Here is a 13,238-nt window from a genome sequence, read left to right as displayed (position 1 = left end):
GAAGAGGTTTTCCATCTGGAGCTGGGCTAACTATTGGTGTCCCTGGCCTAATTGTACTGCACCTTAAGTCTCTTGATTTTTTTCATGGCATTGCTTACGGTTCTGCCAGTTCATGTGGCCACCTGGTCAAACAGCAGGGTACTGCATATCACTTTGCTCAGCTAACCTTAGATCTCTCTCTTTCCCTGAATCAATACCAGGCCCAAAAACTACCTTCTCACCAGCTAGGAGCAAGTTCACAGGATGGTTTCTGCCAACCACTTGACCCTTGGGCAGTGGTGTGCATAAAGTGGACCAGAGAGACTACCTTGCAGTGACAAGATCACTGTGGGACAGTGCTGAGAAGACTTGCCCAATAGGGGTTAATATGTCAGTGGTCTACATCGATACTGATGCTATACCTCTTCATCCAAGAGCAATGAAGAACCCTGGCCTCAAGTTGAAAACTAGCAGAAAACTCACACCATGCAACACTGTATCCACAAAACAGTAACATCTTATTAATTAGTGTATGTAACATCTAAAATGCTGTAAGTAAAAGTACCCAAGTTGTTAGACAGCAGTGCTTGTTGAACAAGCTAATCTTTAGATGACATGGGTCTACTATACAACTAATGGGTCTGGCTTTCTCCATTAAAACAAGTGTTATGAAAAGGTCAACTGGCTCAAATTTTTCAAGAGCTGCTAAATTTTCAAAGGGCAAGTTATATCACATGGAAAAATTAGTTAAGGGATTAGCTTCAGCAAAAAGACCTGCCATTGGAGCTGATCAAAGATATTGTTAAAGTGAATAAATTCTTCCCATTTGGCTGACTCAAAGAGCAAATACAACTGCACATATGCTGAGCAGTTGTACTAAAGTAGTGTTTGCCAGCTCTATTTTCATTCAAATAGAAGCCTTGTTTTCCATTACCTTTTCCAATTCACATTACCTCTGTGTATACTAGCTAAGACACCTATCACCTGTGCACCCAAGCACTGCCATCTGGCAGAACCAGATCTCAATCACAGTTTCTAAAACAGCTGACGGCAATGAAATTCTTGAAATTGTTTTTTACACAATTTCAGAGGTACCCACTGCTAACAAGTATCTGCAATGAGTCAATTTCCAAAAGTAGAGGAGAAACAAGATATAGTGTGTCAATTCAGATTACTGTTATTTAGATTGCAGTAGTGTCCAAAAAGGTGCCAGGTACTTTCCCTAACACCACAGGAAGACAAACTCCCTGTCCCAAAGAATGCAGCAATTTAGTTTATATATTAGCTTTAAGAGAACGGTTAAATTGGATTTTACGAAAAGTAATTGGTGCTGGCCATTGTAAGACAGGATACTGGACTTAATGGACCAGGAGTCCAAGGCAAAGTATCATAAAAACTGCCATAATATAAACAGACACTATTCAAATTTTCAGTTTATCACTTACCTGCAGTGTAGTACTACCAGAACTACCACTGATCGGTTTGTCTGTATTTGCTGTGCAGACCTCTAAACAAGGTGGTACCAACACAACAGGTCATTTCTGAAGGGACTGCAGACTAAAGAAATGGGTGTTTTTTCCCCCCTCTTCCTTTGGCATTCAGTTTTTAATTGCTGGCACAGGAACGTGGCCTGCAATTTTGGCAGGGAGAATAATGTAGCGTGCAACTAAAAAGATAAATGTATTTTAAGAAAGACTCTGAGCAGAGAGAGCTCTATTTCCACACACATTCTTGAGATGCAAAGCTCACCCCCAATATGAGAGACTTCACCCTACTCTCTAAATGTTTCCTTGGCATGTTTCAACTTGTCTGCATGTTCCGGATATTAAAACCAAACTGAATTACCGCCCATCTCGCTCATGTTCACTTAAAAAGCAAAATATAGCCTTTTAACTCCACTCCTGTTTTGAAAACCAAGAGAATTTTTATTGTACTATCTTCAAACTTTGCAAGTGATCTGAAAGGTTTTTGAATTATTTAGAAAATAACAATGGTGTGACCTCAATGTTCACTGCATGGATAACTGATGGATGGACTGACTGCATCCAAATGCAAAAGATAGGTAATAAATACTACGTAATATATTATGTAAAACATTAATATTAAGTATATTTTGTGATGGCAGATTTATAAAACAGAACACTAATAATCCATACATATTTATACTGTACCACCATTGGGCAGTTTCTACACATTACACCTGAAACATACATTGTTATGACAAGTTGTTGATGTAAGGGGTTTTGGGAAATGACAACTATTTTAGCTTTTTACTGTTTGTCCATTAGAATCAGACGTTACCACACAGCCTTAAGCCAGACCTGAATGTTCAATTCAAGATCAGTGTGATTACTCCTGAGGGCATTCTGTGCCAAAAAATTAAAAATTCTGCCCGCAATACTGAAAAATTCTGCAAATTGTATTTGTCAAATAAATGTGAAAGCTCCAGTAGGGCAGTGGAGAACACAGGCCACTGGCTGCACAGAGGTGGGAGATCACGGTGCAATTCCCCCACATGGATTCAGCAGGGAAGCTGCACCCAATCCTGACACAGTGCTGAAGAAAGCGAAGAGCTGTGTAATACTACAATTATGCTGTTTATAGCCTCTGAGGAGAAAGCAAAGGAGGCCTGCTTAGGAAGCACGATTTGCCGAGGACCTGTGATGGGGTATAGAAACCCCATGCTAGAGAAGAAGGGGTTAAGGAGCCCTGCCTGACCAAGCATGCAAAATCTAGAGGGAGAGCTTAAAAAGGGAAACAGAGTAGCTAAATTGTAGGCAGAGGAGGTAACTGATCAGCCTTCTGAACTCCTAGGAAGGAGCACCACAGGAGCCCCTGCTGTCTGAAGCTTGGTGATAGTGAATGAGCCTGCAAAGGAGGGACTGGTGACTTTTGACACTCAAACTTTATTTTTGTGTTTCAGTTCTTTATCCTAGGGGAAGAGAGGCACTGAGAGGAAGCAACTCTGGGACTCAGCTGGATAGCATCCCAATGTGCAGGGGCTAGCTGCCTACTACTGGGTCCTAGATCAGAGCCTGGTGGAGAGAGTGGACCTGGGCTTCTCTACCAATCCCTAATGAGGCAACCATGGTAGATGTCTATCCTTCAGCAGGGTAGGTGGAGAAGCTCCTGATGATACAAGGGTCCAGACAAGGGGTGGGCAAATTATGGCCCACGGGCTGGATCTGGCCCATCAGGGCTTTGGATCCAGCCCACAGGACTGCCACCCCGGTGGCGCCGCGGGCGCTGTGCGGCTTCCGGAAGCATTCCTACCTTATTAATTCAAACCTAGTTATCTAGCTATGAATATTTCCTACTGAAAAAGAATACACATGAACTTTTTTTTAGAAAATGAACTTTTTGTATAAACTCTAGTTGTGTTAAAGGTAACCTTAGTTGTGTTTTACTGAATTATTACAGGAGAGTTAAATCAGAATAATTGGTAATTTAAAAAAAAAAAAAATTATTTGCTTTTCACTTAAAATGGACAATGAAACTGAACTGGTCAATTTCACTTTTAAGCCTCACTGCAGGGAAGTATTCACAGTCAAACTTTTTTTTTTAAAAAAAGTTCCATTTCTATTGGAGTTTTGTAAGTCCTCTCTGCTGAAATTAAAATCTAGATTTCAAGCCTTGACTAAATTGGCAGCATCTCTGTAATTTAAAACAAAAAACTGCTGGTATAACTTTCTGGTCAACCACAGTCACTGTTGTGAGGACACCCAAAAAGCTGTTGAAACTTTTATTTAGTAAGTCAACATAGATCACCTGTTCGAGGCCAACTAATGAATTTATTATTGACAATAGCTGTCTAATACTAGGTCCTCATTAATTTAATCAGAAAGTCTAATGAACAAACGTAAAGCCAAAGAGAGTATCTGCAACTCGATCAGGTTTAGAGTTTCTATAGTTACAGCCAATATAGACACGCTCCAGTAACAGGTTTTGCAGTTCTTGGCTTACTGCCACATTATCAGCAAGTTACAATCCTTCTACCACCATTAAATGTAAACTTTGTTTATATCTATGAAGTAAAAGCTTAAACCACCATGCATATTAATACCTGAAATAAGTTTGCATATTGACAAAACATATAATGCCAACTTTAGAGAATGAAGTTATTTTGAAAATACTGCTTTTCACTTACAGACAGCTTTCTTGAAAGTATTTTCACTTCTAGGTCTGAAGTCTGTTTTAAAGTCTCAAACCAGCTGTTATATTCATACAGAATACTAATTCTGCAATGTCATCCTGGGAAGAAGATGCTATCATTCACGTGAGACAGAACAAAAGATTTCTGCTGCTGGTCCAGATGAAGTTAAAGACCATAAGATACTCTTTGAGAGTAAGGGAGGTGTAGGGCCTATCTTTATTCCTCTGCCACAAAGGCAGGAAATCATATCCTGAAGAACCTTCCCAAACCATAAAGTCACTTTAAAATCCCTAACTGCTTCTACTCAACCCGGGAATATAGCATCTCCAGATGTGAGGAGTTCTCGTATTTCACAGAGTAAATCACCTGGTTTTGGAATGACACCAGAGGCCAACAAAACCAAGCCAAGGGCAAAACCATAGACACAATACCCTTCCTTTCAAGAATTTAGCCCTATGACACAAGCAGTAGTCATGAAAGAATTGACAGCAATCAGGGCCGCCACGCAAGACTGACCTGTCCCAACTGGATTGCACTAGACATTTCAATCACTACAGCCCAACATCTAACCTCCCATTTTCTAAGGTAATCAAGAAACTAGCAAAAGACAGTAACCAGACCCATCTGTTATTTACCAGACTGCTGAATTTCTATCATTTAGGTTTCACATTAGGACATAGTCCACCAGAATAATATGCTGTCTCAGTACCATCTCCTCCTGCCTAGAGACAAGGAAAATACATTCATACATACCCCAGTGGACTTTGTTAACTACATTTAGTTTTATTGATCACCAACTATTCCTGTCCTTCTTCCAAGGAGTTGTAGCACTGAACAGAAAGGATCTGAAATGACTCAGGTTCTTCCTCTCAGATTAAGCACAGAGGAAAAGTTCCATAAAATGATCGTCTTATCTGTGAAACCTTCAACTGCATAGTCCCACAAGAGTCAATTCTCTACCCCATATTATTCAACATCTATATGAAACTGTTGGGAAGCTGGTGAGACAGTGAGAAAATTTAGGATGAAATGCCAGCAGTACACGGACATCATCCTGTTCTACATTTTCTGTACATAAAAACAAACACAATCCTAAACAATGCCTACACCAAAACCAACACCTGAGTGAAGAGCAGAGGGTAAAGATGAACCCAAGACAGAAAGATCAAGCTGGTAGGAAGAAAGCAGCACTTCAAAGAACTTCCCTCCTCTATAATACCCACAATAATTGAGGGTATCTACTCTCAGACTGATAAATCAACCCTCAACCTTTGGATCCTTTGGGATTCCTCAGCGCTACTGGATACACAGCACAAATTGTAAACAGAAGTGAGTTGCCACCATGGCAACTGAGCAGAAAATTGAACCCCAACCTATCAAACATACACCTGGCATCACACACTCATGACTCCAGGCTTGATTATTTATTGCTGCTCATATCCATGAGTCAAGCTACACACCCTGGAAAAGGTTCAATTGTCAAAAAGCACTGCAACAAGACAGGTTACTGTGAACATATCACTCTGGTGTGCTGTTCTTTGTGCTGGCTTCTCTTACATAGAGTCAACCTGAACAGAGTTCAGCTTTAATTATACAAGGTTTCTGTTCTGATATTCAAATCCTTTCATGGGATTGGTCCTTGCTACCTGGAAGATCACATTTCTCTCTTTGACTATGACCTCCCTCAACAGCGACACTTCATTTGAAAAACAGAATTACCGATCAATACGAGGAGGTTCATGAGAGGAGGAGACAGATATTTCCCGGGAACTGAACCTGTGCAACAGTATTCAACCCAGCAAAAGACAGGAATGACTATGGAACTAACAACTTTCAGAACTAAATACAAAACTCATTTATTCAAACTTAGCTTTCCCTCAGTTTCTTCACATTGAGACATACAAACTAGAAAGCAAACAAGAGCCTTAGAAAGGAGATGAATAAGAGGGAACACGAAGTACACAAAATAATACACGTATAAAGAAGGAAGATCTGGAGCTTCTGTTCTCTGTCTCAACACAAGAGCACAGAAACAGTCAATAAGAAATTGAGAGGTGGCAAATTCAAAACTATTTAAGAGAAATACCTTTTACACACTGTGTGATTAGATTGTGGAACTCCTTCTCACAGAATGTCACTGAGACAAAGAACCTAGCGAGATCCAAAGTGGAATTAGACATTCATATGGATAGCAAAAATATCAAAGAGTTATAGTGCCAACAATTTTTGAAAGGGATATTTCAGGAATTTAGACAATCTCTAACTATTATCTGTTAGGAGGAGACCTTCATAAAGGCCAGATTACCAATCTTTGCCTAGTGCAGGTTTTCTTGCACATTCATCAGAAGCACTACTGTTAGAGACAGGATACTGAACTAAATGGACCATGGGTCTGACACAGTATGACAACTCCTTCCCTCTATGTTCCTAAGAAAAACTAAAAATATAAATCAGAGTATTATTTTTATTATTTCTATTCCTATATAATTAGGAGATGCTCAGATACTATAGTGATGAGGATCAAACAAATTGATAATTGCAATATCCTCCCCAACTTTTCTCAACACAAATTTTAATATCCAAAGTTGTAAGTAAACATAAAATGGGCGCTCTAGTTCTCTTTGACTATGTAGTCACTGTATTACTGGGATTTAACTCATTTTAGCATGGATCAGCATTCATGTCATGCTCTCCATCAGTACCCAGCCCGGGCCGGGGAAGCTAATGATCCAACCAGCGGACCAAAGTTGGTGAGGACTCCTAGTCATGCGCCACCTGAGGCACGTTGCGCATACGCTAAGAAGTTAAAGCACTGAAATACCTGGAGTATGAAAAGGCTCTACATAAAGTGCTAAAATGCTTATTAGAAATTTTTATTTGATAGATAGATATAGGTCTTTCTGTACCAACAATTCTCTAACAAACATCAAAATGATTATGAAGTCACCGAAGCTTTAAATAAGGAAAGAAAACATGTCATGTGCGCCTATACAATACTCCCAGTACAAAGAGCTTCTACTGTACTTCTTAAAGGCAGCACAAATACATCCTACAAAATGCATTTTTACAGTTATACTGGATTTGTAACTTTTAGAGTAACTCAACTACATAAGGAAATTAATAAAAGAGAGAGACAAAATACAAAGTCCTACTGTTCCTTGCACCAGTGGAAAACCTGACTTCATGGCATTGTACAAGCATAGGTAAGCAATATATGGCACATAATTTTGGAAAGTGGTTTAATATTTCCGCAAATTGTTAATCCTTTCATTTCAACTAAATTAGTGGATACTAATCAGTTTGGATTTAGGGCCTATCACTCGACAAACTGTTTCACTACGATGAAGTGAGCTGTAGCTCACGAAAGCTTACGCTGAAATAAATTGGTTAGTCTCTAAGGTGCCACAAGTACTCCATTTCTTCATGGTACTTAGTGGCCTTTCAAGTGGCTACAATGAATAGTTTATCATTTACGTAATTTTCTTAGTACTGAAAACAGCACTTGAATCTACCAACCACAAGACAACTAACCTCTTGGTTTTCAAGAGTATGTGAGCCAGTGATTTGTCTCTTAGATTGCTAATTTACCTTTGTATGACAAAATTCTTGTTGTTTTATCTTGAGGATGGTGTTCTGCAAAGTCTGGAGTTAGACCCATCATTATTTTCTTTAGATATATTATCAGCGCATGGTTTTAATGATCTATATACAAACAACATGCATATTTTTGTTTCTTTTGCCATGGATTGTGGTTTGGGTTTTTTTGTTTTTGAGGATATCTGGCATCATTTTTTGCAATGGTTTCCAGACATTAGACCTTGAAGGGTTTTTTTTTTGCTTGGTTCTAACAACCACATACTCAAGATAATATGGAAATGGGCACCAAAGACATGCTTTTAAGAACACCTCTGGCATTTGTTTCTTTTATCTTTTCAAGCTTCCAGTGCATGACTGGAACTCCCAACCTAAGAATTCAGTGATGATACTATCTTTACAGAAAGGATATTCTCTTCCAAAAGCTGAATAAAATCTATTTATAAAAATGTATGTAAATGAGATAACTCAAACTGAGACAGATATAGTAGGAACTATTAATCAGTACAAAGATTGACATGTGCTACAGCATCTTGAACAAAGAGAAGTCATTTTCGTAGTTCATTTGGGCTTCCAATAATCCATATCAAGCTTTTGAAATTATTAAGACAGTCTATGAAACAGTTTTCTCCATCATTTCAATTATGCACTTAGTGTTTTTACATCAGAAGCGTCAAACCAACCATTTGACTTTGATAAAGTCATGTAAAATGTAACTCAGGCAGACAAACTCATTGTTCCAACAGCACTACCACCATATAGATATTTCTATATTGTTGCCCATTTTGAATGTTTAAACAAGTGTACTTATATCCTACTGCTTGAATTCTGATTATTTTTCCTATGGTTTGGAAGTAAACTTAATTACATGGAAACTAACGTGGTCAAATATTTATGACTCATATGGTCCTTTTACTTCCAAACATTGTACAAATATTACTAGTCAATATTCTATGAGATTGGTATTATACTACACTGTAATTGTCTCAGAGTGCAGCAATATTGTATAGTTTTAAATAGACTCATAAATTAACACAAACTTATACAATCCAATTGGTAGAGGGGCTCTGATCTGCATGATGACTACACTTCTCAACAACAGTATAGCAATTATATAAAATCCCACCCTTTCAATACTCCCTAGCCTACACCCACAAATGTAGATGCCTCAACTTTTGGCCATTCCCACTGTGTCCAGAGTTTTTTCCTAACTCTCTCGGTTTTTAGTTTATGCACTGAATCACAAGAGGTTAGACAGAAGAAAAATACAAGGAATATAATATAATGGTGGATGTTCTGATTATCCACATAAACATTAGTACTTTTCTGTACCCACCTAATTGCCCCATGTTATCCTTGAGGCCATTACATCCTCAGATTAATTATTCACTGTGTAGAAGTATTTTCTTTTATAGTTTTAAATGTGTTGCCTTTCAATTTAAGCGAATGTCCCTTTGTTCTTATCGTATGATAAAGCATAAAAATGAAATCCTCATATTTCTTTATATTATTGTTTTATAACAGGGTGGATTGAGTTAGATCAAAGTGATTTAAATCACCAATTTTAATCATGATTTAGATCAGGAAGCAGAAAATCTATTACTTAAATAATCAATTTTATCACAATTTGCATTTGCACAACAGTTATTTTTCTGAAAGACAGGTTAATTCTCACTGGATGGTAACCATTAAAAACACACTGATTTGAAATTAAATATAGTCTTTGCACTAAATTTAGTGCTTCTTTTTTCTAACAAGGAGAACACACAATAGCTATTCATATTTAAGCAGCATAGCTTAACTTTTTACTAAACGATTAATTTTTTATTTGAGATTTTTGTCAAGTTGGATATGGACAGAAATTCAAATTCAATTAAAAACTACCTTAAGTGTGCTAGATCCATAAGAAAAAAGTCTGTTGAAACATATTTTTAGATACAAAACAACTGATTTATTAAACAGAAGGAGATATTATTTGTAGTTAGCAAATTGGACTGATTGTTTCTGGTCACCACGGCCTTCAAGACTTGAAACATAGTGAATCTCATCCTCTCATACAAAGCATTTATTCAGCGACTGTAAGAGGAAGGAGCTTTCCTAATTTTTCAACTAGCAATTAGTTTCTTAATTTTGAATTAACTAGTTATTAACCTGAACAAGTTGAATAAACTGAAATTAAGATAACATTCTCTACATCTGTGTTCAAGATACTTAGTGATTTCCATCACTTCAGTGGTCTGACTTTCTTTAAAACTTTGCAACAAATCTGTACTGCTTTAAATCAAATACAAAAAGATATTAGAATATAATAAATGTACACATTAATATAGGTTGTCAATTTCAAATATTTGTTTAAATAAACCTATATAAATTTAAAGTTTGATTTGTATTTAAATCAATTTTTCCATCTACTCTGTTTTATAAACCTACATCACACCCAATCTTATTCATCTCCTCTACATTAAACACTTTACGCATACTTCTAGTCATCATTTCATCCATCTCAAGACCCTTTCAAGTTCTGCTCTCTTTTCAGAAATGATTACCAGAACTAACAATGAAGGCATATCAATTACATTATGGAAGCCCACCAGTCTATATATTGTATTTCAGTTGAAAACAGTTTTGCACTTCAAGCAAATTCAACCACTTTCTTACAGATAAAGAATACAATATATCCACTCGAAAATTATGGCACTTGAAGAACAAAACAGATATTCTGAGAATTTGTATTTTTAAAAAAAAAAAGGCCCATTTATAGGTTAAAGTTAAATTTAAGTGAGTCCTTTAAGAAATTTGGCAGCCTATATCAGACCATTTTGTCCTAAATTATCTTAATGAAGTAACAGAAACTTTGCAGCAGAGCATGGCAGCAAGGTTCCCCAAACAAATCAGCAGGACCCAGTTCAGAGAAGTTTATCAAAATGAGTGCTAATAATTTATTCTACATAATAAAAAACCAAGCTAAAAAACAACGACAACAATGGATACTTTTCCATTACATCAGTCCATTTACTCATTCAAAGTACTCTATAAGTCTTGTAACTGGCCCAGTTTCCCCCATGTGACCCTTCCTCACCTGCCCTGCAACTTACTCTGCCTCTGGACCTAGGAGTTTTATAGAATGCTTCTTTACCCAGAACCCTTTGCACAGCAGAAGGGAAGTCCCTCTCTGGGTGACTGACAGTCTCTCCCAGAGAGGGGGGAGAGAATTAAAAAAAAGTCTAAAAATCATTTTAATCTAATCTGGTACTACAAACACTATTACGTACTAGTCACAATTGTACGGTTACTGCATGGCACCATGACGAGTTAAAGCTGTTTGAGTACCTTAACTGTGTATTTCCATACCTTAACATGTTTGAATTTCTTTTAAGTTTGGTCTTAGGCCTGCATTTCCTGGGTTTATAACTTTTCTTTTGGGGATAACAAGATCATTCTGATGTTTCTGGCCTTTAAAAAACTGGGTACTGGTTAAGGTACCTTAACTCCAGTTTAATAGGTTTTTTTTTTACTTGGACATAATATATAGCAGCAAGATATGCTCACTATTTTCTATCCCTTTATTATACATACAAAAGTTTTATTCTGCATATCTCTGCTGCACAATGATCAGATATTTTATTAAGCTGCCCACAGCAACACCCAAATTTTTAATTTAAAAGTGAGTTTAGCAATCAATTAATGTGTACATGTAGCTCAAATTATTCCTTCCACTGCACGTTTCCTTATTACCATATGTTTGCCAACACGGACTTTCACGTGACATCAGGCTGCTCATTCACCTAGCGCAGCTCTGACGTTCCATACATTCTTTTATCATCTTGGCTATCCTTAAAGACTGTAGCATCTGAAAACTTTGCCGCCTCCCTGTTCACTCCCTTTTCCAAATCCCCAGTTAAAAGAGTAAATACTAGTCCCAGCTCAAACCGCTGGGCACCATAAACTCTCTTGCCATGTTGAAAATTAACCACATATCTCAACTCTTTTTGTTTTTTGACTCTTAGCCAGTTTCTACTTTGTGACAGAATTCCACCTCTTTCCCTGAAACGACTCAGTTTATTCAAGAACATTTTTTTCATTGATTTAGTCAACAGCTTTATGAGAATCCAGCGCAGCTGTGTTTCCATTCCCCCGGTCTCCGTTGTTTTTGTAGTCACAACCGAGACGCTCTACCCAGGCCAGCATGTAGCCAACATGTCAGCTTCGGCGCTGTTTACACACTCCGTCTGCGTGCCTTCCAGACACACTCCGAAATGGCAGTGGGAAGCCAGCGGTAGCAGCCGAGCGCCGGCCCGGCCAAGGGAAGCGGCACACGGCGCAGCCCAGCCCCTCTGCCCAGGGGTCTGATCGCAGAGCGGACATCGCGGCGGGCCGCCTGCCGCGTCCCGTGCGCACCAACCTGTTGGGACACATTCTTGAGGAGCCCGTGTCCGCGCCAGGAATGCAGCCCGAGGAGCCCCGCTGCCATCTCCGCGCCGAGCGGGGGGCTGGGGCTTCCCTGGGATGCCTGCCGGGGCCCGCTCCCCGCGGCGGGCTGCTAGCATCCTCCCCGCTCCGCGCCGGGCAGGTCTCCCTGGCAGGGGCCCGGCCGCCAAGCGAGGGCGCCGCGGGGCGAGCACCGGAGCCACTTCTCGGCAGCCTCGCCGCGGCAAGCGGCGGCGGGTCCCGCGGGGCCGAGCGCGCCCGCAGCCCCGCCCCGGGCCCCGCACTCACCCTTGGAGTAGAGAGACTTGGGGGACTCGAGGTCGAGGTCGGCGCTGAGCAGAGAGATGAAGTCCGAGGGCATCGCAGCTTCGCGGCCCGGCAGGGGCTGGGGGGCCGCCGGGAGGAGGGGCGCTGCTGCCTCCGCCGCCCCGGCGTGGGGAGGGGAGACACCGGGAGCCGAGGGGGCGCGCCGCGCTCACTGCGGGCCGGGCTAGGCCAGGGGCTTCACGCGCTGTCAGGATCGGGCTCCGCCGCCGCTGACAGGAATCCGGCCGCTGCCAACGGAACGATCCAGACCGCCCCCTCCGTTACGGCTCTGCGCATGCGCCAACCGAAAGGACTCCGGAGGGTGGCGCACATCGAGAACTACTGAGCGGGCGACTTGCGCACGCGCTCCGGAGGGGGGACGAGGGAGGGGGTATAGGGATGGGAACAGCCACAGGTCAGATATGGTGCGCATGCGTAGACTGACCCAGTCAGGCTTTGCCCATTTTGATTCGCTCGTTGGGTCATTCTGCGCATGTGCCTGCCTGCCCACGGGCCCCTTGGTGAGGGGTCGCGTGCTCAAATACCGGGGGGCCCGCGAGTGAGGTTCTACGCATGCGCAGTTTCTGGGCGCGGCGGGAGGGAGTACTGTCCGTGTGACTGACGGAGGGGGGATGAGAGAAGAGCCTCAGCTGAGGAAAGAGCGAAGCTTCTAGAACACCTGAAGGGGCAGGCCCGACCCACGCCACGGGGGGGGACCGGCCAGACCAAGGGGGCTCCTGAATGGGCAGGGGTCCGCGCCACGCTCGGGGCCGTCCAG

The 13,238-nt window shown here is 40.8% G+C and overlaps 1 protein-coding gene across 1 annotated transcript in view; it reads right to left on the bottom strand.

The window, feature by feature from the left end:
* NFAT5 (nuclear factor of activated T cells 5) overlaps positions 1–12,726 on the bottom strand; it is a 147,800-nt gene extending 135,074 nt beyond the window's left edge. The window contains exon 1 of the mRNA XM_077831518.1: positions 12,443–12,726. Within this exon, the coding sequence (XP_077687644.1) occupies positions 12,443–12,515 (73 nt within the window). The 5' untranslated portion in view covers positions 12,516–12,726. The remainder of the gene's footprint in view (positions 1–12,442) is intronic.
* Between the last annotated feature and the right edge of the window lie 512 nt (positions 12,727–13,238).

Source organism: Eretmochelys imbricata, chromosome 12, assembly GCF_965152235.1.
Source record: "Eretmochelys imbricata isolate rEreImb1 chromosome 12, rEreImb1.hap1, whole genome shotgun sequence".
Taxonomy (NCBI): domain Eukaryota; kingdom Metazoa; phylum Chordata; order Testudines; family Cheloniidae; genus Eretmochelys; species Eretmochelys imbricata.
This window is presented reverse-complemented; position numbering and strand designations above follow the sequence as displayed.